We start from the raw sequence: 25,062 nt of genomic DNA on the forward strand, positions 1-25,062 counted from the left end.
AAAAATTATTTGATCTTCTGTATCCTATTTATCAACACATTTTTAGAAGGAATAGTGTATCCATCTATGTGAGTGTTATCATTAAGCCTTTTATAATTATAGACCATCCTAATTTTTCCTCTTTTTTGTTCTGAATGTTTATTAACAATGAAATCAGGACTCCTGTGAGGACTAGTGTTGGATTCTATAACCTTTAGATCTAAAAGGACTTTTATGTGATTTTTATATTCTTCTTGTTCAAAATTTTCATACTGAATGTATTTGGTTTTGATTATCAGGTTTGGGTTTATAATTTCTAATTTGCATATAACAAGGTCTTTTTCCCAATATTTAGTGGGGTCTTCTCCTATTATGCTTGTTTTATTTAATCAGTCTATAATCTATTGTATGTTATCAAAAGTTATGATTTTGTTGATCTTGACAGAATTGTAGTCAGATTATGCTACAAATAATTCATATTGTAGCTCAGTTTCTGTTTTTATGCTACCTAAGATATTTTATTGGTAAGAATATTAGGGTGTTCCTAAAATGATTATCCTACCATAATTTTGTGATCCTTTTAATTTACAATTAACAAGTACGTCACAAGGACATTGGTGGCTAGTATTGGTGGGGGCATCACCACACTTTATTCGTAACTTTGATATGAATTCATTTATTATGGGTGACATTTGTGAATTTGTAGAGATTAATAAATAATTTTTTGTAATAATGATTGATCTATGATCATGTACAATAAAATCAAATCCTAAAATTATTTTTTCTTTAGCTGGTTGCAAATCTACTATGTCTATTTTATTTATAAAAATCTTGTTGCAAAAAATGTCATAATTTGTAGATAATTGGATAGTGAAATTTCTGATGTCTTTATCATTGATTATTATGTCTTCAAACATGGTTCTAATTTTGGTTATTATTTTACTTTCATATACAAAAATGTTGTACCCCAACATAATTGTTTTAGAAATAATTGAAAGGGCTTTAAAAAAATCATAGATATTTTCTTTTAATTTTGGTTATTTAAATGTAATTGAAAGAGCTATATTTACAACTTTCATTTCTTTCAATAAGAGAATTCCATTGACTTCTCCAAAAGTAAAATAAAATTCAGCCATAGGCCAAACATAACGGATAGAAAATTTTCAATAGAAAGCGTTGGTACTCAATTTTGAACCACGAAAATAAAGAGAATAGTAATAATAATAATGTTTGGCTTGCAGAGGGGGGAAAGTCAAGGATGGGAGGCAATAATCACGTTTGGTTCTGTATGTGCAGGTGGGTGTCAAACACTGCGTTTACCTTTCTAGGCTCTGTACAAGACAAGGAAAGCAGCCATTCGTCTAAACTATTTACTAAAAACTGCATAATGTTAAGGAGACCCCTAAGCAGTGAGGACAAATACAAAAATCCAGGCTTTATGTAGGTCCAGTACATTGAATTATATCTTTTTTTGATGTACCCCAATGAAATAAAACAAAAATTTTCATCAATTTTACAGGTATCATGAGAAGATAATAAGATGCTAAGCTAATCTAACAATATGGTGAGCATCATTTACATAATACAACCAACAAGTGAAGAAAGTCTAAGAAGTTTATGCAGAGATTTCTCAGGGATTAATGAGTGATAACTAATATAAGCTCCTAATCTCTGATTCACCAGCAGCAACTTCCAAGGCACCCACCCACATCAGCATGCATGAAACGGCATGCAGGATACAGTAGTGTTTTTACAGAGGATTGACAATCTGCATTAACAAATGAATAGTTTGTAAAGCGCAAGACAAAAAGTTAATGCCACAAAAATCATCAAAAACTGATTTTTCAAAACAGATATGTCAAGTAGAGTTCTAAGTTGTAACTTGGCAACTGTGCATCTAATTTCAAGCAAGCTATCTTGCAAAGGATCAAAATACTAAGAAATAAGAATATATCCTGAAACAGATGAAACATTCATCCCAGAAACACCAGTAATTTTGGCCTTCCATCTTATTAGCATTAACAGTTCACAAAATTATTTAGAAGCTTTGCTGGAGATTGCTGATGTAAATCCAATACTAGTTTGACCATCATGCCTTAAGGTGTATAAATAACACTCTGCCAACCAGTAAAATTAAAACAACAATTAGGCTTTGTTACAATTTTAGTCCCTTTAGTTGCAATTGCATAATCTAGCCAATCAAGCTTTTTAACCAATAAGTCTCTACTTTTAAAATTAAGCAAATTTAGGCTCACAACCAATTCTTTTAATTGGGTAACTAACAGTGTCTCTAGAAAGTGAAACTAAAGATTTTCCTATAGGGATAGGTTTACATCAAAACATGGCCTTACAAGTGTTTGTTTTCACATTTCAGCATTCATTTCCCACTTTCCAAGAAACTAAACGCAACAGGGAAAATTTGTTGGATCCACATTCAACAGAGGTTGAACAATTTTGCAAACACACTTGAATGTACTTAAAAGGAAGACACAAAGATAAACCCTAAATGCATGCTTTGCGCAAATGATATAGTTTTGTTTGAGGAATCAAGAGAGGTAAACAATAAATTTGAGTGTTAGACACAGACATTGGAATCGAACTTCTTTTCCCGGAGAAGAAGCAATGATGGTATCCGGGGAATAAGCATCGGCTGAGTTCTCACTTGAGTAGGAATATGATTGAGTATATAAATTGCAATTTTAACAAGAAATAAGAGAAAAGTGACTTGGAGGTAAAAATTACAGATATCATACGAAAAGTTTCTATGATTAAGTATCTGAGATCAATAGTACAAAATGATAGGAAAATTAATGATGTCACACATTGGATGATAGAAATAAATTTTTAAAAAAATGGCACCAAGGGTTATTAGTGACTACAAAGTACTTACCAAGAGAAAAAAGTTAAAGTAACTAAGAGGGGTATGATATGATGGATGTAACACCACACAAGAAAAGACAGCATATCGAATGATTGTATACAAGGAGATATTGGTGTTACACTTATCAAGTAAAAGATAGCAAAAAATCAATTAAGTTAATTAGGACACGTGCAAATAAAACCATTGGAGGCACCGGTGTGGAGAATAGACCGCATGAATTTTAGCCATATGAAAAAAGGTATAAGGAGACTAAGATTACTAAAAGAGATCTCATAATAAATAGTATCCCTAAGAATTTGGTTTTTAACCCAACCCAATGGCATTGTATTCCTTGTGGCCAATTTCACCCAGTGAGATAAGGCTATTATTGTTGTTGAACAATTTTCCATAAGTCATTTATTTTTCTTCAAGCAAAAGAAAATTTCCAATGCATTTGTGATGGGATGCAATTCAGTCATTTTAAAAGTAGAGAAGTCTAAATGGGATATTACATACCTGCAAGGAGTTAATTATAAACCACTCCATGGATAAATTAACACCTACTGTTTGTGGAGTGACTTGACAATAATTTACTCCCAAAAAAATTGAGATCTGAAACTGATTTTCAAAAAATTGAAACCAGCAGAGTGATCAGAAAGAAAACAACTCAAGTCCAAGATAGTATGGTATGGTCACCAATTATAACAACATGCTGACAACCCACCTTGTCAAGCAAATCCACACCTTTCTTCCTGTACAACTCCAGTCAGCATTCCATCTGATTCAGTTCACAGTTAGCCATAACTATATCCATGTCTCTCTTTCCATAGAGTGAAACTGACATTATAATAACATAATGCACCTATTTATACAACCCGAGCCCATGTTCCACCACACATTGGGCAGCTATGTACCCAGCGGCTGATCCACCACATTTCCCGGTCATTCTGACTAGGAGAAGCAGTAGCATCTGGTGAAGTAAATGCTGAAGTCTGCCGCTGACATCTTACGCACTGCACCATAGAAGTAAACAAAATCACCAATAGAAGATGAATCATGTAGTAAAAAACACTAAGGGATCAAGTAGAAGAATACACACAAGTGTGTTTTACTAATTTAAAAGCATGAGCATTTGAATGATTTCATTAATTCATTTACAAAATTATGATTGACCTAGATGACACTGCTCCTATTCTAATGTCTCAGTCACCATCAATACTTCCATCAGTTGCCAAATCACAAATGTTATTCGATCTATTCTTCTGCATATCATTATCATCCTTATTTATAGACTCTAGATAGACTTGGTGGAGACCATTCCCTAGGATTATAATAAGCGTTGCAACTTCCTAGGCATTAATACACATGAACATTAAATGCATTTTAGCGTGGGATATATGAACCACATGTACTTCTTACAATAATGAATGCCAGATCTTCAAATTCACATAAAAATCAATAATCATTTTGAATTCCTTAATTGCATACAAGGATGTACAGAATGACAGAAAACAATATAAACAAATGAACAAGATTTCTTTTCCAACCTTGTACCAGACCCCTTCAAGGCCAGTTTTCCACGTTGCAGTAACAACATCTCTTCGAGAACCCATTATACCAAGATAACCTCCCAAGCCCACAGAAGTATTCAACCCAAAAGCTGCATCTCTTTCAGACATCCTGCGCTTCCTTGGCCATAAGCGATGAGTTCCATAGTAAACATCACAATGCTCCAATGAGCTAAAATCAAGTGGGTCAGAATTAACAAGTTTAGGTGTATCATTAGCACAATCCACATCCTCTGGATCAGACCAAGGTGCACCAAACATATTCCGCCTGTGCCACTCTTCTGCTGGAGGGTGGAGTTCTAGTTCGCGTAAAAGAAGACCAGCAGCATCTGCACCTCTGGGACGGGGCATATTCTGCAAATTAGTTTTTTTTTCACAGGGAGCATTCACCGAAAGGTTACACATCAAAAGAAAGAAAAACAGATCAAGATAACAAAGTTTAACTTCCAATGATCAACAGTACCTACATAATCTAACAAACTGGGCTGTATCACTAACTCAGTTATAAACTGTAGCTGTATAAAGGAACCCTCATGAAAAAAATGGTAACGGAGCCACTGTCGAGCCCTACTTAATAATTAACCTTTTTTTTATCAGCAAAGATAAAATATTATATATAAGACAGTACCAGGGGTACTGAAGGAGTACAATTGATGTCCAAGATTAGCAGAATTATGGTTTCCTAATACAGGTTTTAATACTAGAATTAGAAAACCATAAATCTAACCAGATTGTTATCTATAATCTACCCAAATCCTATGTAACAGAAAATAAGGAATTTAAAAGAAACAGAAAACCGTAAAGTTACCTGCATATGTGGACCAAGGGATGCTTCCACAACCTCTGGCTGTACACTATAGTTCCCATCAATATAATGCAGCCGAACCTGAATGTTGTTGCTCCCCACTTGAGAAACTGGCAAAGGGTGTTGCAGCCCAGCTGTTCGGCGACATAGATCCATAAGCATCATAAAAAGCACCTTGACCTGCATTGTACGTGCAATGAGAAAATTAAAATAACAGAGCCTACTTTGTAACTTGTAAGCTCCATAAGATAAAAAGGAATCAGCAAAACTTTCAAAATACATTATGTAGGACACAAATTACAGGTGGAAAAAAGGAGCCTTAAACAAGTTGCAACATTTATTAATGTATACCTCTTCAAACGTATATCCCTGGCCAGCATTCCCACTACCCAATCTTGAACGTCCAGAGGGTACTTCTTCAGCTCCTTTTGCCCCAGTTCGACCTGTCTGACCATCATCTGACTTAACCACAGCTGAAACTGGTTTTGCAATCTCCTCCACCTTGCCAGGAGCAGGAGTATTAGATTGAGGCTTTTGTATATTTGTATCAGATGTTCTATTAATATAGCGAGGAAGTTGTGTCCGTCGAAAGAAAAAGCAGAAGAGCAATAGTTGGCAAAGTCTGTGAAGGAAATGACAATCCCCAATAAGTCTAACTGCTGGTGTTCCAGGAAATGTTCCTGTATTAATGCTAATAGGCATAAATGTTGAAGGGCCACTGATGGGATTAGGAGTTGGATTGGACCCGCCATCAGTTGTGTTGCTAATTTTGGCAATAGCCCCTTGCACCCAGGTTTGCAACTGGGCGCTTCCCATAGAACTGCTGGTCCCATTTTGACCTCCTGAAAATATTGCTTTTATTTCAGTTTGATATGTAAATTGTAAAACAAATAATAAACATCAAGCTAGTGGTAAAAATGATTAAAGCTTTTCATGGTAGGATAGTTGATCATTTTCTATAACCATTTAAAGAGAAGCACCAAACCTATGCTTCCTGTTAGAATATATAAAAATATCCTATGCTATCCAGATTGTTTCTTTAGAATAATTTAGAGTGCATTAGATTATTTCATAATAGTTTCCACACTTCCTTATATTTCATAATTAGTGTTTTTGTCTTCTTTATCACCTCAGATCACATTAATACACTACAAATAGTTTATATTCTCTTATTTTCCTCCCTCAATACCAAAATCCCCATATTTCAACAATTCTAAAGTAATCCATAATTACACCAGATTGAAATAACTTAAAATATATATATATATATATATATATATATATATGGATCTATACATATTTTTTCGGTCAGAGCACTTTGGGCATTCCAAGATTCCAAAGGGTCAAGCAAAAACCAACCCCCGAGGTTACCTAGAAGTTCTTTTTTCCACTCTCCATAAAAAGTTACTCAACAAGCATATGAATGCCACAGGATATCCATATGGAGATATTATTTGATAAAGTAAACTATATATAAGAAAAAATAATTGGTAGAAAATGTGAAAAATATACGATGATATCCTTTTTTATATCTAAGAATATTTTAAGGTTTAGATGTTCTCTTAGGATTTATTCTTCTTTTATATTTTTTTATATATTTCCTTATTTAATTAGGATCTCTGTAATTAAGGGCATATCGTATCATGTAAATAAGAATAGTATCTCCTATATTTATTTGTATTTATTACATTAAGTCTATATAAAATGGACTTTGTTTTGTAGTTCAGACACACGGTTTCAACATCTCTAGCATTTGTTTTTCTCTCTTTAAACAATTATCATAAAAAAGGTTATATTAATATGTTGATCATTATACCGCTTGTGAATTTTTAAACAGGTCATTTTGTCGGAAATAGGAGCATTTAATAACTATTACTCTTTCAAATATGTGTTTTCCTAAGATTAATGTATCTTAGGAAATAGAGATATATTAATTGTTCTCTTGAAAATAGTAATTATTTATTATCCTTGTTATCATTATTGTTATAAATAAATAGATCACCTTGCTGAGTGGTATACTCACTGAAGCCAATTCAGAAAATAAAATCTTTGTTTCTATCTTTTTACAAGTTAGAAGATTATTGGTCCCTATAGTTTAAAAACATTTCAACAAGAGGATTGACTGAACATCAAGAAAAAAAATGAACCTGTGAGATTATCTTCTATTCTCCTATTTATTATTAGATAGCAATTAGGGATTTAGTCCTTATTACTCATTATTAGATTCTATGTTCTTATTATAAATAAAGACTCAGTGTGGTCATCCAAGACATACAACACATTACAGTAAACCCTTTCAACAGAACCTACAGGAACCCATTCATAGCTTTTAAATTATAGGCACCAATTTAAAAATTCATATAGACTAAGGGATATGCAGATCAATTTAAACACCAAAAATTGACATTTGATCAGTGCACATTGACCTTGACTTGTTGCGGGTGTTGCTGAACTTTGGGTAGGACTAGCAACCATATTGCGGTTGCTCCCAGAGCCTGCAGTCACAGCATGACTTGCCAATGTGCGACAGAAACTAGCATAACGGCGCAATCGAGTAATAAAATGTGAAGCCAAATCAAGAACTGAATCCACATAAGCCTGCAAACATTGAAACAATTAAGAAACAGGAATTTATAGAAATAAATACAATCAAATGTATAAAAACACCAAAGAATAACACATGAAAGAAGCAAGCCAAAGAAAAACCTCTAAGAGCATCTCCACTGGGGGTGCTTACATGAGTTGCTTAACTTTAAGCAACCTTGCTTAAGTTTTTTTTCCCACTGGAGCATATGGCGTGGAGTTGCTTAACAACATTATACCATAAATAACATTTTCAAGCATCGTAGGACCCATAAAATTAATTTAAACACTCACTTTAGCAATCTTAGCATTGGAGTAAATTTTTGTTTACAATGCTTAAATCTATAGGAAGTTATAAGTCCCACAAAATTATGATAAGCAACTATGCATTGTAAATGCTCTAAGGGGTTTAATAATATATAGACAAGTACAAATAGGTTGACAAGCATCTTTATCTACAAAAATTATATGCAAGTATCTCTGTGCTTGTGTGTAACTGTAAGAACATAATGGTACAAATAACGATTGCACGAGTAACTAATAGCATGCTATGGCGGCTTGTGCTGCAACAGAAGTGGCACTGGGTCAACATTTTGTGGGGAAGCAATAGCAGCTTGGTTCGTGAGCAGATATCAGACAATTTGCACTATTGCAGACATCACAGCTGCTATGGTTAACAGACAATTAAATCCATGTTTAGCCACTCTTTTTAATTACTCATCAGATTTATGGGGTAAATTTTAAAAGGGTTAAACATATTTTTGGCCCCCATAAATATGGAAAAGTTCATTTTTAGTCCTTCCTTTTAAAAACATTATTTTTCGTCCCACAACTTTTAAAAAATGTCACAATAAACCCATCACTAACTCTGTCAGTTGGAGTTGACGGTGATTCAATTTTTGGTGATCAAAAGCTGTCACATACTGTGAAATATGGACTAAAAAGTGTGGAGTGTGGATTATAAAATGTGGTGGTTTTTTATTGCCACGAAAATCATAACACCACACCATTTTGCTCTTCCTTGTCCTCAACTCCATCAATTTCACCTCCCACCACACCAGCAACCAACAAGCCACCCCATCAAAATGCCCACTGGATCACAGAGTCATGGATCCACTCATCACAGAAGCTTCTATAGAGGACCGCAGACAAAATTGGCAGACGAAGATTTGAGAAGGCAGCTGAGGACTGCTATGTAGTGGAGTGGATCTGGAAGCTACATGTAGAGATGGATCAAGACAATTTCTTGATGCGAGTGAGGCTGTCGGCAGCGAAGTTGGGTTCGGGAAGATTTCTTCCATTGAAAAATGGAGGACGAAAAGTCGACATTTTTAAAAGGAGGGACTAAAATCAAACTTTTTCATTTTTGTAAGGACCAAAAAGATGTTTAACCCTGTCTGAAATTTCACAAGTTTTCCCACATCAAAATGAAAATAAAATTCAACCACCCTTCATTCTTCAAAGAGTGATGCACATAGTTACTGCTTTCTTCCTTTGTACCAACCATCTCCACCAGGCAATGCATTTTCTGGCAAAGCCCTTGCTTTTCCAACAGCATAACATTTTCTAGCATCACATAACCTATGTTGAATATGCTCCCTCTTCTAGATAGAGTTTAATATTTCATACTCCCAGAAAGGCCTGCCCCTTTTTGCTGCAGCTCTTTCCATGTTTCAATCTGATGGGCCCCGTAATGGGCCTCCCATAAAAGTGTATTGTAGAACAGAGAAGAGGAGAATGTCACCTACGGGGAGGATTCTGTTATGCAGAATCATAACAAATATGACACCTAGCAGCAGGAGAGAGAAAAGAGACATACGGGAATCAGAGGAGATGGGCAAGAATATGAGAGGGGAGGGGGGTACGAGGGAGGGTAGGCAATCTCTTGGGAATTGTTGGGTGGCCGTTACCACAGGGCAGAGTTTTCTTCTTTGAATTTCCCTTTCAATTCTGTAGTAAATTTCAGTTGCTATCACCATTCTTTTTGTTTGCTGTGAGACACATCCTCTGTTCTGATCCTTTTTGCTGGTGATAATTTAATTTCAACCCCTCTTTGGTGCTACCATGGCATCATAATCATATCAGTCACAATTAACCCAACAGAGCACCTCCTTGGTCTCAGCCTCAGCTTCAGTCACTTTCCGTGGTTAATGACTTGTTAATTATGCCACATATTGATGGTGATTGTATGTCTAGAAAATATTTTTATTATCAATGATGACATGCCAGTAATTTTGTGCTTTTAAAAAAACAAAACCGGTCATGTGTGTGTGTGTGTGTGTATGGTGCATGCTGCATATTTCATTATCTTGGTATAGCAGCCATCCCCTACAGCAATTTTAGGGTCAGAGATTCAGTACCACTATCCACAAATGACAACTGTGCTATGACAAAAGACCAAACATAACAAAGATGAGTCGTATGCAGAAAGACAAGCAGATAACCACAACAAAATTATTATATATTCTGATTAAGAAAAATTAGGTAATCAAGTTCCAAAATGTAACCAAAGCATACCTGAATACTGGGAATTAGTGCAGGTTCAACAGCCATTGATTCAGGGTCAATGCTGGATAACGTTTCACCTGATGCTTGCCATAGCTCAGGAACTAAAGCTGAAGAATTTATCAATGCAGACTCAATTCCTTTCCCAAGCATATCCAATAACAACCTAGCTTGCATATCCAGAACCATCGCCCTCACCTCTTGGGCATTTGATCCTTCCAGTAACCTACACTTTATCCTGTCTAGACTCTGCAATCATTTAGAGCCAAGTCCATTTAGCCAACAAATTAGCAACACAAACACGATCACATCCCAATCAGAAAATACAAATAAACAGAAAAAGTCAAGAAACAAATAGAAGTCCATATTGTTTAATTATAAAAAATAGTATTAATTATCCTATCTGAAAGACACGGTAAAAGAGTGGCTGGTGCAAATTTGGTTGAAAAGTAATCCTTAGCAGATATTAAGGAAGCTTAAAAATCATATTCAGACTGAAATCCACATGAACAATCAAAATTTCAAATTTATAGGAGTGAAGCAACCTCACATCAAATATTAACTATGAAAACGAAAATTTCAACACCAAACTGAGCATTTTTTCATCCACAAGACCACAAGTTATTGAGTATAATCAATGATGTAGAGGCTATGCCAAATAGTAAAAGTCTAAGTTTCAACATGAAATACAAAATTGTCAATAGCAAGCATTTGCTGCTGGGTCCAAATTCCATTTTATGATATATCCATGAAACATTCCACCCACAGTTAATATGGAACAATTTACTCTCAGTTAACCGAAAAAGTTGAAGAGGAAATTGAAGTAAACTATAAAAGCCAATGACAAAATTCTGAAAAGGTGATGGTTCAACAGTAACATACAGGACCATACTGTTGCCTGTGCTGAACAGAAGGGAGAGAATGGAAATCCGCATCCAAAACTGCGATAACACTATTGAGTGAAACTGAAACCAGGAAAAAAAATGTCACTAGTTAATAGATAGAAGTCACAGAACCAACACCACAGTATATTGCACAGATGCTTTCTAACAGTACAAATATGAAATAGGAAATCATATTCTCCATTCTCTGGCACAAACTTGAACATAAACAAAAATAGCCAAAGGAATTGACAATAAGAACTGCCTTACCAATACCATCCTCAGCAGCACTCTGTGTGCAGCCCACAGCATCCCACCAATCAACACTAACTAAAAGGCTCCACCAAAACCTGTTTTCCTAACAGATGTTAGCACCAGGCAAGCCATGTAATGTAAATCATTGACAAAGAAACAAATCACAACTTCCATTACCAGACAAAGTAGACAAATAATTGAAGCAGCTGCAAATTTATAAGGATATCAAGAAACAGTTAATATATGACTTACTAGAAAGGATTAAAGAAATCACCTTTCAGCAATGGCACGCTCCCAAGTTGATGAATTGGCCTTTGCTTGACTAATGGGAATAGAAGGAGGAAGAACCCGAATTATTCTCAATATTGTACAATTTTTGCTAGAGTCATGCCAAACAGAAGCCGAACAGCAGCTTGTTGAAGAAAAAGCGGGAGCAGCAATTGCAGATCCAACATTAATCTGATAGTTGTCTACAGGTGTAAAATTTGGACCTGAAAATACATGGACACCACCTCGAAGAAAAGCAATGGCAATTTCACCACCATGAGCAGAGTAAACAACTCGAGCAAGTGCCCTGACATCACTTGGAAGATCAAATGGATCAAAATTGACCCTTTTTGATTTATCAGAAACAGACTCAGATACCTTTTGCACATCAGAAGACATTCCAATTGCAGGTGACTGATGGTTCTTGAAATCATTTGTTGGAGGTATGCTCAGGTCTACTTTGGACTGCCAAACAGTTTGCATAGGCGGTTGTCCACCCATACTAGAAGTAGGGTTTCCAAATATAGGATGGAGAACCACATGCTGTAAAGATGATTCCCAGCGTTGCACTCTCCACCCTGTAATTGATGGGCCCTCATCTGGATCATAAGGGGACATATACTGTCCTGTACATGTAAAATCAGCTATACATCAATTTTTTAGTTCAATTATCTGGGCACATGAAACCTATTGGTGTAAAATCCTGATAAACTAGCATCACAGCCAGTATTGTCACAACCTAGAGGACTAAGAAGGCAAGATAGGTACAGGGTGCTTCTATTATAGTGGATCTTAAAGTATGCCCAAGGATGAATTGTGAAACATTGGAAGCATGACTATAAGGAGGAGGGAACTTGATAATGCTATATCCAGTCCATTATCAGTCATTTGATATAAGATATTTTTCTTGTAAATTGTGGATTCTTATTTTGTTTCACACCAGATTAATTATTCTTTAAATGGCAACATATGGCTTTAAAGTTTAACCACAGTATAAGGATATTTAAATGGGTTTCACTTACAAATCCCCGATTCTTAGCAGATTTGGTCAACTCAACTGTAACCTTTAAAACACATATAGAGTAAAGATTTGCACTTGTGTTGTGGCGATGGGGGAATGTGGGAACAAAGACAGCAGCTAGACAGACTGCTGAAGACTAATTGAGAAAGACATTTTGATGAAGGGCAACCGTATTCCAAAAGATATACAGTAGAAGTGTAAGACATTCAACACATTAATAACAAATAATGATTTAAATTGAATAGTATAATGGAGCAGAACCATAAATAGTAAAAGAAATGAAAGAATATCAGAAGTTTCTGTGGAGAAAATATTAAGTCCCATGTTTCTCACAATTGTTTTACCTTTAATCTATATAAACAAAAATAAACACAATAGAGCTTCACAAATTTTAAATGAACTTCATCAGGACTCAGTAATAAAAACATGTACAATCATGTTGGATTAAAATTACAATGATAAAGATAAGAGGGGGGGCTGAAGGGAAGGAGACAAAATGAGATTGAAAACGAATAAAAATGGACGAATAAATTCATTATCAATGAAGCCACACCTTAGCACTGAGCAATTTGAAAACTTATTTGAGGGGAAAAAAATAGTCAGAATCAGCTTCATACCCTCAACTATCACAACAGCTATCACTGAACCCGCACGAGTTGGATCAAAGGCCACTGCTGTTACACCAGAACCCCATGTAGTGGTTGCTGCAGATTGAGCTGCAGCTTCAGGACTCACATATGCTGAAAAATTCGAAACTGGTGAGCAATATAGAGGTACAGCATCAACAAGGTTTTGGTCTGTCTGTTTTCTCCCTTGCTTTGCTTCAGATAATAGATAATCTTGCCAACTAAATAAATATGCAGCTAAAGCCGCAAAACCATCCCAGTTGGGAGGGCTAAGAGGTGGGACACCACAAGTGGTACTTGTCTTTGGAGTTACCTGGAAACCATTTCCAGGCCCAGGTGCAACCTCCCAAACGACAATGGTGGACGGATTAACAATTGGTACACCTGCTACATGCATGGCACCACTGTCTGTTATGATAGCATCACCGGCCATAATGCCACTTGGCCCACAACCCAAAAGTCCTTTACTAGTGCAAAACCACTTCGGTGTTGTGCCATTCTGAGTAGGAGGCCACTGGGACCAGTGAAGTTGAACTGAACCCGATGAGAACACAGAACAGACACAAAGAAAATTGGGCCATCTAGCTGAAAAAATAAACAATTGCATGCATCAGCTGCACAAGCACAGTACTATTAAATACATATATTTGACGATAATTTAAAAATTAAATATAAGGAATGAACAAATATGCGATCAAATAGAGGTAATGTCAGGTGCCATCATAGCATTGACCATCATTTATCACAGTATAAAACTTGCCCAAGTATCAACCAATCACTAAGATGGTTGACTATCATAATTAAAACAAAAAGTGCCAATGAGCTTGTAACTCCAAATGACACCAACTCAATTATTCAGGACTTAGGAAAGACTCGAGTGTTGTGAAGATGCCAGAGGTTTGGTCATCCAAAAGACACCCAGACCCCTACCCTACGAGAAAATGAAAATATTGCCCAACAAAGTTTATATGAATTTCAGATAATCATTTCATCTAGCATGGTTTGCCTCCATAAAGAAATTTTATTCCCAAAATGGCAAAATCACAAGCAATATTAAAAACAACACCAACACAAAAAGTGAGGGAAACGGCAAGTAAAAAAATTTAGATGATGGGTTCTCATGGTTTGTCACTAAAACAATGAAAAATTATTGGCATAAGAGCAAAAACAATATAAAAGTGGTACTTCTTGACATACATATTACCACTAGCAACTAGCAAAATTGTTGTGGAACAAAAAGAAAAAGAAAAAAAACACACAATCAATTAGACACAATGAGCTTGTAGCTCAATAGGACAACTATCCCCCTACTCATGTGCTTGCACTCAGTGTATCCAAGATAAAAAAAGGGGAGGGGGGAAGGGGCAGAAAAGTATGAAAATAGAATAATTGACCTGAAGTTTGAGATTGCTGCGAAAGATACTTTTCCTCAAATGTCAACTTTGAATTGGCAGGAGCACTTGATTTGGATGAAAGCCACCTATACTATTAATTCAGAAAGCAATTGACTTCGATTAAAAATGAAGTAACCAATAGTACATGGAATAGACTTGGTTCTAACAGTCTGTAAACCAATGCTTGAGTTCTTTTTGCAGATAAATGGATCCATGTTATAATTTGAAACTATGGTCTATCTTACTGAAAAATAATAAGATACAAATCCTGAACTATTTGCTCAGAGGTTCAATCATTGAAAGGCCATGTTTGAAAATAACCAAACCAGGAGAGAGAGAGAGAGAGAGAGAGAGAGAATCCCTATCCCTTACATAATCACATAAATTTGAGGACAAAATTAGACGAATAAAATGTTTACTAGACTTTATCAAAAGAAATGTACAAAGAATTTGAACATATGAGTAGAAGACTAGCAAACATTATACCGGAGACACCCCTGATAGCCACTTTGTAACAACTGCAATATCTTGCCGCCACTCATGCTCACGCTGCCAACAGCTAGTATCATGGACAAGATTAGCTGGCCCCTGAATGGACAAACCAATATGTGAGGAACAAATACACAACACAAGCAAATATGTGCAATAGAGAAAACATGAAAGGGTAGAGGTGGGCAAATGATGGATCAAATGTACTAAACTAAAATATATGCTAAAATAGGATTTTTAACACCTCCAAAGTGAGAAAATGCATAAAGTAAGAAAGTAAAAGTGTATCCACCATTGATTTTAATTAAAGTATCACATAAACTTGACCCACTATAAATCAAGGGTGGATGCGCCCTAACTTTCTCGCTTTACACGCTTTCTCACTTTAGAGGAGTCAAATCCCCAAGAATATATGATAGTCACACATTTAGAAGCTCTAGGAACTAGATTGATAAATCACACTTACTTGAGGAGGTTGAGTCCAAATAGTTACCCTCCCATGGAAATTTGCAATCAGTAATGCACGGGGACAAGAGGACGGGGACCATTCAATAAACTGGACAGAATCACGAGGAGAATCTGCAGAAGATATGAATACAATTAATTAAGCTTCCTAAAGTAAAAAGAAACTCAGATGGTAAAAAAGAAAGCTCAGAATGAAAAAAGAAATGAGAAATAACATCCAAATGGCACTCAATCAATGGACAGTCCGCCAAATAATGTCAAAGAATATGTTGTCATATTTGAGGATATGCTGCTCCTAAAATCATTTGGAGTTTGATCCAAAGTCCAAACTCTGCTATCTGAATTAGATGTCAGTCACTCAGCTCCTCAAGTCTTCTAGGACAATCTGAGCATCATGGCCCAGGCTTAGACTCCTGTTTTGAATGCTCAGGCCAAACACATGGAACTTGATCTACTTTTATTCAAGAGAAGGTCCTAAGCAAGCAGCTTAGTTGTTAATGTTTCCATGCCTTTATATCCAAGCTCATTGAGGGTGATTCCTCTGCATCACAACCCTCTTGAGCTTGCAAGGGGGTATTAGCGTAAAACAGAGTAGCTTATCTCCTAACAGCTGTTGGTTAGTAAAGTTAGATAAAGCGAGCTGATAGCCACAGCTAGCTGATGTGTCAGCTAACCTAGACTTGTATTTGGGGCAGCTATAAATAGCTGCACCTGCTCGCTTGTAATAATTGAATTCACCTATATGAAAATCACTCTTTCCCTGGACTATACAAAACATGCATGATAGGGTAACTACTGATGTGAGAACTCTATGAAGCAAAACTAAGAACTTCCCTTACTTGATACCATCAAGACTCAGCCAGCCCTAAGTCCTTACTTGTTTAATCTAGTCAAGGATGTGCTTACCAGGGACACACAAAAGACTATCCCTAATTGCATGATTTTTGCAAATCATATAGTTTTGACTGAAGAATCAAGAGAAGCAGTCAACTTTAAACTTGAGCTTTGGAGAGAGACATTGAAAACAAAGGATTTTTGCTTATTAGGAATAAGAGAGAATATATGCATTGCAATTTTAGCAAGACACAAAAGGAATATGACTTGGAAATAAAAATAGGAGAACATGTTATACCATAGGAATCTAAGTTTAAATATATGGGATCAACACTACATCGCAATGGGGAAATTAATGAGAATGTCACACACAAGATACAAGGCATTGAAGGTTATTCATTAGTCATTGCAAAGTACCTACAAAACTCAAAGGCAATTTTATCGTACTAATACATGTCTGAATATAGACGGTGTCTAGCTTCCAAAAGGAAAACTCATTTTGCACGGTGCGAAAGTCACACAGAATGTCAAATATATTAATTTTAAATTAGATGCTTGAGATTTCTTTTTTTCTTTCTTCATTCATCTTTACCGATTTACCCTCACCCCTTATCTCTTTTTCTTATCTCCTTTATCTTCGCTGCCGCCGCCTACGACGGCACTCCTCCTTATTCAACCCCCACATCCTCGTTGCTCCCAAACACCAAATCCCTGTTCCCTCACCAACACAACCATACCCCACAACATAAAACAGAGATTGTAACAAAAAAATCACAAATTTGAATCCGACCACAAAAATCAAAGAGATCTAGAAATCCGCAGATCTAAATTTTCTCTAACATCAATGGCGACCATGGTGACGGTTCTCCATTTTGATTCTATATCCGAAATTGTTGGTACTCGATTATTGAGAAAATGTGCGTTGTGAATGAAACAAGCTCATGATTCTTTGTATTTAAGTTTCAACATACCCCCATGCAATTCTTTTATCTGGGTTTAAACATACTCACTTGCGATTTTTTTATCTGGGTTTCAACATACTCATGCAATTTTTGTTTGTGGTCGATGTTAATCGTCGGAGAGGAGGGAAGAACAAAATTTGGGGAAAAAAGAGGAAAAACGAAAAAAGAAGTAAAATAGTGAAGATAAACAGTGGAAGAGACCCTTCTTGGTGACATCAGCAACGCACTGCAGGTTTAGGCTTAGGGTAAGGGGCAAACAGGGAAAGAAAATATAAAAAAAATAAAAAATAAAAAAAAGGAAAAAATAGACTCTCACACAGTGCGAAACAAGTTTTAGTTCCACACGCTAGACACCGTCCTGGATATATTATATGATCATGATGTTCATAAAGTTTATACAGATCAAGGATTTCCGCTGGTTTAATTTAATTTATTTATGTGCTGCAAGATTTGATAATTAAAAGATTTCTTATTTAGGTAAAAGTGGAGTCCAAACTCCAACTGCGTAAGTGCATAACCCAAAATCAAAATATTGTTACTATTAGTTGATGCCAGATTATACTGTTGAATAGCCTAGCATAGTATAAGCTTTATGCAAGGAATGCAAGAGAGCTAAAAAATACCAATCTAAAACTTCACAATTATTCAGGCAGCTTTGGAATTAGATGCAGCAAAAATGAAGCATTTGAGGTCACAAAATGAAGCAATGACATCAAAGTACCTGCTATGACATTGAACACTGCACATTCAGTCGGCCTCTCTGGGATCACAATATGTATAGGGATCCAAAATGGTGGATTAGCAGTTGAACTATGGAGAAAAGAAAAACACTAATAAGCATTAGAAATTGGCAATAAAACCAAACACGCTAGTGCCAGCAAACCAGTGAAATGAGCAATAGATACATGAATGAGCAAGACAAGACAGCATTCGTTCCTGTTTGTAAAAATAAAGTTGTGTTTGAACTTCAAACAAATGTAAAGGATTATTTAATAAATGATGTGGGCTTCAACCAAAATTAAGTTAAGCTAAATTAGAACTTGAATAAGCCAGTTTGCATTTCACAGTACATTCAATTCAGGTCATTTAAACAAAAATGTCTCTTTAGGGCTTGTTTTCTTCTACTACATATTTAACCTCATTAAAAGCTATGGTTTATGAAGCCCATTATTTATTGTCATTTTATTTTGGTAACATAGTGTTAGAACTTTAGTATTTTTATTGCATTTGGAGTCTTCATGAAAGAGTGTTAGTGAGCAGGATTTGTTCTAGTCATCCATTGCCAAATTTGTCAGGCAACAAATAAGAAAAGTGGCTAAGCACAGAAAAGATATTATGTTAGCCAATTAATGAAACATGTTCAAACTTCAAAGACACTGTTAAATATGTTAAAAGATATATCCACAATATCTCTGGTCAGTACTTCATTTAGGTCTTCACAATCAACATAGAAAAAATGTAGATTAGAAAGTTTGAGATGTTCATCAACTAAACTATGTGCGTTTGAAAGAGTTTTTTTTTTTTTATCAGCTTATTTGGGCTTATCTTACTCTTGACAGAAGTACTTGTGTAAGTGTTTGGGAGAGCTTATGAAAATAGTTTATGATATGTTTACTGTTTACATGTTGTTTCAGCTTAGTTCAATAAGCTCTCCATAATAAGCTTATGAAAACAGCTTACAAATTGTATGAAAGCAGTTTAATCATATCTACTATTTGATTATAAAAACAATTTATGATAAGTACTTATTAATAAGTACATAACTAAGCTATTTACCCAAACACACTCCAAAGTCTAGTTGATTTTATCAATAACGTATCATGCAATGGATCTTCACAATCTTATAAACTCCAACAATTCTTCTGGTTGTGTTTTACTACAATTATCATATATACAAACAGAAAGTTTTGTTCTTAATTAAACATATAGAACAGTCAAAGATTTGAAAACATGTCCAAATGTATTAAAAAAAACCTTGGAATTCTGGCACACGTTTCTGCTGCACAAGCTATAGCATTCAGTTTTCCGCACCACGAAACAGCACTGCAGAAAAAACAAACAAGATTAAAAAAAATGTGAGAAATCCATAGTACCAAAATTATTGTGCCATAAAAGACCTACAATAGTACACAAACATGAATTGCAAGACCAAAAAAAAGCATGTCAGAATCTAAATTTTACACTGAAAAACTCGTACACTCTGAACCATGCAAAGTCAGTCTACGTTCTTTTAGGAATTGTTGCCACATATTATGCCCATGATCAGCATAAGGATGAAAATAATCATCATAAGGGATGACTACAAGCTACATCAGCAACCGAGCATTTTTTTGTTCTCCCAAATTTGAATACACAAAAAGAAAGCACTTCATTTCATGAACTATGTTTGGAAAAACTTCTCCATAATCACATATAAGAGGAAAATTTTCTCCGGTGAACTAAAATCAACTTATGCACGTAACTTTTATAAATCCTCTCGTCTAACTTCTCAGAAAATTGAAGTGCAATAAGTTGATTTTAGCTTATAAGAGGAACTAAATTCATTCATTTTTACCTCATGGAGAAGTTTATCCGATCAAAGTCAAGCACTAACTATCACACTAAGAAAACAAGCTTCCAATTCATAACACTCCCCTCTCCCCCACCCCCAAAAAAAAATGCATCAACAAAATCATTAATTTGAGCTATAGAAACAGTTCAATTTTCAAAGCACTAACCTAAAATTGCGACAAAGTTCAGGCACACTCATCTTGTGCAGCAAATTGGACCTAGGCTGCTTGAGCCTGATGGAGAAAACGGTGGCGGGGTTGACAGGATCTTCCTCCATCGGGACAGGCGGAGGCGGCGGCTTTTCCTCCTCTCCGACCTCCTGCTCTTCGGAGGCAGCGGCGACGACAACGACAGCGGTGGCGGAATCGGTTTTGTCGGAGCTCTTGGGAGTGTCTTGGGGTTGGGGCAGAGACGGAGAGACAGGCTCGGCCTCCGGGTCCTTTGTCCCACCAATTTGATTCATTCCCAATTGCCCTAAATTTTATATAAGAAAGAGAAAGTGAGAGAAAAAATGGGGTTAGTGGTGGAAAGTCGCAATTGAAGGCGACAGATACCACTGTTGGAAATGTAGAGAGAGAGTGGGGTTAGTGTTGTGTGTGTGAATGGAAAAAGGGGAGGAACAGAGGGAAGGGGTTTTCAATTGTTTAATAAAGGGGGATTGTGATTTCTGGGGTTAGGGTTTTTCGTGCTGGGCATGTGGTGGACAAACCAAACAAAGACACCGGTGATTCTCCAGAATACTTTTTGTTTTTCTTTTGTTGTTTTCTTAAGAGTTAAGCTGTTTTTAAAGGCTTTTGGGATTTCAACTTTTATGCCTTTTCTTTTTCTCTTTTTTTTTACCTTTTTTCAGTTGTTGGTCGCGGATGTCTTGTGTTTGTGTTGTGACCCTGAACGTTTGAATGGGGAAGTCTTGTGATGTTGTGTTGTGTAACACTCAATTACCTGAACAAGGAAAAATCCAGAAATGATAACGATTTGGATTGAGAATAGAGGGATTTTTGTTATTTTTTTATTTTTTGGCCTTTTTTAAAATTGGAAAAGGATCCAATGGGGTAATTTTTTTTTTAAAAAAAAACAGGTGTTTAGTTATTATATTTGGGTGGATTTTTCGGTGCACCAATTGAAGATGTGATTTATGGTGGACTAACAATTTACGGTGGAGGGTGTTAGAGGAAATTGGATAGCAAATACTGAATTTAGAGCCATTATCAAAGCTAGCAAATACATGTTATTTTTTTGTTAAAACTTTGAGATAAGCTTAGTTAGGAGACAAGTTAATTTCCGCTCATCTATTAGCAAGGACGACGCAATTTAATGTTAGTCACCAAGATTATGATTACATATCATCTTGTATTGAAGATGTCATTATTAATGAAATGAGTTGAGATGTTACTTTAAAAAAAAAAAACAACTTTAATCGTTACCATCATAAGTTATATTTTTTTTCAAATGTTGGCAACAATAGTGCATTGTTTACAGTAAAGGTGACGGGGAAGGAAGATAAATAGGAAAATTCTTTTATAGAAGGCCAACTATGGTAGAAGAGGAGAAAGAGAGGGGAAAAAGTCTCACTATCGTTGGCATGCAACCGAAGAGGTGAAAATGTCTCCAATAGGGTAAGCAAGCTTATTAGAATAGACAAGATTTATAAAGATAGATTATAAGCTTTAATATCATCTAAAAAATTATTATAAAATTAATTGACATTAACTAAAGTTATTTAATAGATATATAACTTATATCATGATAAGAGTTAGATGATGTGAGATTTTCTAACTATTACATTAATAATTAAAATAAATTAATATCACAACATAATTTAATGATAATATTTGATGATAAAAATTAAAAAATTAACACATAAAAACAAAGGACTAAAAAAAATTTTGATGAAAGACTAAAAGTGAAACCTTACAATTTCAAGAAGTAAAAACATGATTCATCCATTTTAATTTCAATTTCAATTCTATTTATGATTTGCAGTTTGCCCTGATTCCTACACTTAGCATTTGATGGTGAATTTAGATAAACCATAATTAATGTATTATTGCATGCTGTAAGTAAAAGATGCGCCCACTTTTGAAATTGATACTTAATTAATTACACTGTCATTATGTTTTTCTACATATTTCCTTAGGTTTTGATTTGTTGGTCATAATGCTCATGTAATCTGTCCCTGACAACAATGCAGTAAATTGACAAAATTCAGTGATTTTGGTTTTGGTCCTGGCGTGGAATGACATGATTATTCATTTTGCTCTAAAAATATTCTACGATTCAGATCTTTCTATTGCGATACAAGCTATTCAACAAACCAACAGAAAATTACAGTGAGTTTTATTTTTCCTTGATTATTTTTTAATGCATTTATGCAAATGATGAAGACACCCAGCACAGATAAAATGAAGTTTTTTTCTTTTATCATCATGGTTATTACTTTGCTTGGACTTGTAATGTAGATATGTAAAGACCAAGAAGCTGACTATTATTTTTACTCACTTTTTGCAGGAAAATTTGGTCAAATGATGTATCAATTTGGGAACATTGTGCACACAACTACACAGCCTGTCCAGATTGGTATATATCAGCATAATACATTTCATGTCTAACCTTTTAATCATTTTACACTCTATTTTTGTCTGACTGGTTGCTTAATATTAAACCGGTTACACTTTTCACTGCTTGTTAGTCAATATTTTTATATGTATATTGACAAATTCATATTCATTTCTGGTGGCTCATTGTCATAACTCATAACTCTGCACCTTGAAAACATTGTGAAGTGATAAAGTTGAAATACTTAATCACAAAAATCACAATGCTAATTGGTCCTTATAGCCTGCCTCACCTTGTGGGATAAGGCTGTTATTATTGTTTTTGCATATTTAGATAGCCAGGGCCCCACTTGTTTTGCCTACAGCAATGCTACACCAGGAAGCACTTTGGAAGGTATTTCCTAATTTCTCATGTATAAATAAAATATTAGAGGAACTCTATAATCTTCAGCTACATGCAGTTTCCCTCTTCCCCATCTACTGTTGGTAGTGTTGTTTTTTGAGCTTCAAGGGAGTTTCCTTGTTTGATATGAAAAGGCCAAAGGGACTGATTTTCCCTTGAGTGAATCTATTTATTTCTTTGTTTCTGTGTTGTGTTCTTTTCTACTTTAGGAGGATTCTTATTGGTCGTATTGCTTTGCATTCTCTTTTTCTTCTACTGAATCCTTTTTTCTTATTAATTAATAAAGAAAAAATCTAGAGTTTATATCACATTTTTCTCTGTACATGGGCACTACATTGCACCACATGACCAATGCAATGCACCAAAATATTCAACATTAGATGATTGCTACCCCTCTGCAATTTTTTATTTGACCAATCTTTGTTATTCAATTCTATTCAATAATATTGTAGATGAGTACTTCCTTTCTCAGCTGCCTATTGTGGAGAAAAGGCTGGCTCAAGGTAGTGTGCGACTTGCAGCTATCAAACACCATAATTATTGCTCAAGTTTGAACACACATCTTAAGGGGATCGTTCCATGGTAAATATAGCTGTCATTTAGGTATGTACCAAAAGCACAGACCTTCGGTGCTTATAATTTATATGCATATTCATTCATTGAGCAATATATTGTCTAAAGGTTATCAAGTTATTACCTAAAGCATTACACTCACATCACATGTTCCGTACCGTTGAAGTCTTTAATGGTCTCTAAAAAAAATTTGGGATCATGGATTGTTCATAAATCAAAATAAGAGTCATTTAATTTGTATTAAATATTAATTAACTAAAGGGTTTAAGGTTTTTAATAGATTTTTTTTTTAATTCCAACTTTTTTTTTTGAGTCCTCAATAAATTGAAACTTTTGTTTTAAGTCTTTCTCATAGGTTAAATAATTATGTTAGCTTGTAAATTGATCTTCTCAATATTATTGATGGTTATTATAGTATTATATCATCACTTACTAATCATATATACTCAAAATTTTTATTAAGAATCTATAACCAAATTTGGTCATTTATTAATGATTTTTAATTTAAGTCTTGATTAAATAAATTGTGTGATTAGCGAGAAGACTCCTTTGGAGTTCAGCAATCTAGTTTCACCAACCTTATTGTATATTCGGTTGCTTATTACAACAGAAGGATCAACTTGGAACAATTGATAGTTTGATGCTTTCACTCCATAGACAGAAAAAAAATGAATGCCAAATATGATATGTTTTCAATTGTAATTTTAATGTGAATGACTTGTTAAAATTAATTTATTGTGAACTAAATAATAGTAACCTGACGACTAGTTAAAATATTTGATAAAATTTTACAGATTAGTTAATATAATTTTGAAATTCGAAATAATTATTTGCAAAAGCCTAAAATTAAAAGTAATATAGCACTTCTTAATAACTTTTTTTTCTAAAAAAAAAATATTTTTTATTTTATAATATTTTTTTAGTGTATATGGACACACCGTGCAAAAATATTTAATACATGTTATTAAATATTTTAAATTATTAAAAATCTAAATACTAAATAAATTTATATTTTTTATATGGTTAAAAAACTTTATTTATCTTTTTTCATGTATTTTTAAAGACGCACTAGAAGCCTGTTTGGAGCTATACTAAATACATGTTTTATATTGGATGGATGAAATGACACGAAAACTTGAGAATTTTCAACTTTTTGCGTTTTTAATTCTTTTGTGTGTACTTTTACTTTTAGCCTTTTGGGACTGTTGCTAGATAAAGAGAATCCATTGTTAATTAACTGACTAAGGTGATGTTTGAATAATTTTATTTAAAATACATTGACAATGTAAATTATTTTTACATTGGTATTTAATTATAATTTATTATATATAGTTAAAAAATATGAACTTTTCTAAGAATTAGTTTAAAAATTGTATGTAGAGGATTTTTTAGTTTATTTTCAAAAAATAAGTTTTTGATTGTTTGATATATAAAAAACACACTATAGTATATAAAAAGCAAACTCTACTTGAATTATATAAATGACA

General features: G+C 34.6%; 1 protein-coding gene across 2 annotated transcripts; it reads right to left on the reverse strand.

The window, feature by feature from the left end:
- Nucleotides 1-1,335: 1,335 nt before the first annotated feature.
- LOC114376843 (mediator of RNA polymerase II transcription subunit 16-like) lies at nucleotides 1,336-20,797 on the reverse strand. 2 transcript variants are annotated; one of them, XM_028335138.1, is made up of 19 exons: nucleotides 20,212-20,795; nucleotides 19,469-19,537; nucleotides 18,216-18,304; nucleotides 15,700-15,812; nucleotides 15,231-15,332; nucleotides 14,745-14,835; nucleotides 13,342-13,935; nucleotides 11,711-12,329; nucleotides 11,452-11,531; nucleotides 11,183-11,265; nucleotides 10,313-10,549; nucleotides 7,639-7,810; nucleotides 5,564-6,054; nucleotides 5,216-5,392; nucleotides 4,387-4,761; nucleotides 3,702-3,852; nucleotides 3,564-3,617; nucleotides 3,356-3,457; nucleotides 1,336-1,747 (listed from the first exon to the last, which is right to left on the reverse strand). In XM_028335138.1, the coding sequence occupies exons 1-16, from the start codon at nucleotides 20,505-20,507 to the stop codon at nucleotides 3,706-3,708; spliced, it is 3,735 nt and encodes a 1,244-aa protein (XP_028190939.1). In that variant the 5' UTR covers nucleotides 20,508-20,795; the 3' UTR covers nucleotides 1,336-1,747; nucleotides 3,356-3,457; nucleotides 3,564-3,617; nucleotides 3,702-3,705. The 2 variants fall into 2 exon arrangements, with proteins under 2 accessions (XP_028190939.1, XP_028190940.1); XM_028335139.1 differs by lacking the exons at nucleotides 1,336-1,747; nucleotides 3,356-3,457; nucleotides 3,564-3,617; nucleotides 3,702-3,852 and having other exon boundaries at nucleotides 4,464-4,744; nucleotides 20,212-20,797.
- Between the last annotated feature and the right edge of the window lie 4,265 nt (nucleotides 20,798-25,062).

The sequence above is a fragment of the Glycine soja genome, chromosome 11 (genome assembly GCF_004193775.1).
Source record: "Glycine soja cultivar W05 chromosome 11, ASM419377v2, whole genome shotgun sequence".
In the NCBI taxonomy this organism is placed as follows: Eukaryota; Viridiplantae; Streptophyta; class Magnoliopsida; order Fabales; family Fabaceae; genus Glycine; species Glycine soja.

Coding starts and splice junctions, on each gene's coding strand:
- LOC114376843 (XM_028335138.1), bottom strand. CDS start 20,507: ATGAATCAAATTGGTGGGACAAAGGACCCGGAGGCCGAGCCTGTCTCT. Junction 10,550..11,182: donor ACAGGCAACAGTATGGTCCT/GTATGTTACTGT, acceptor AAATGATTGCAG/AGTCTAGACAGGATAAAGTG. Junction 6,055..7,638: donor AACACCCGCAACAAGTCAAG/GTCAATGTGCAC, acceptor CAATATTTTCAG/GAGGTCAAAATGGGACCAGC.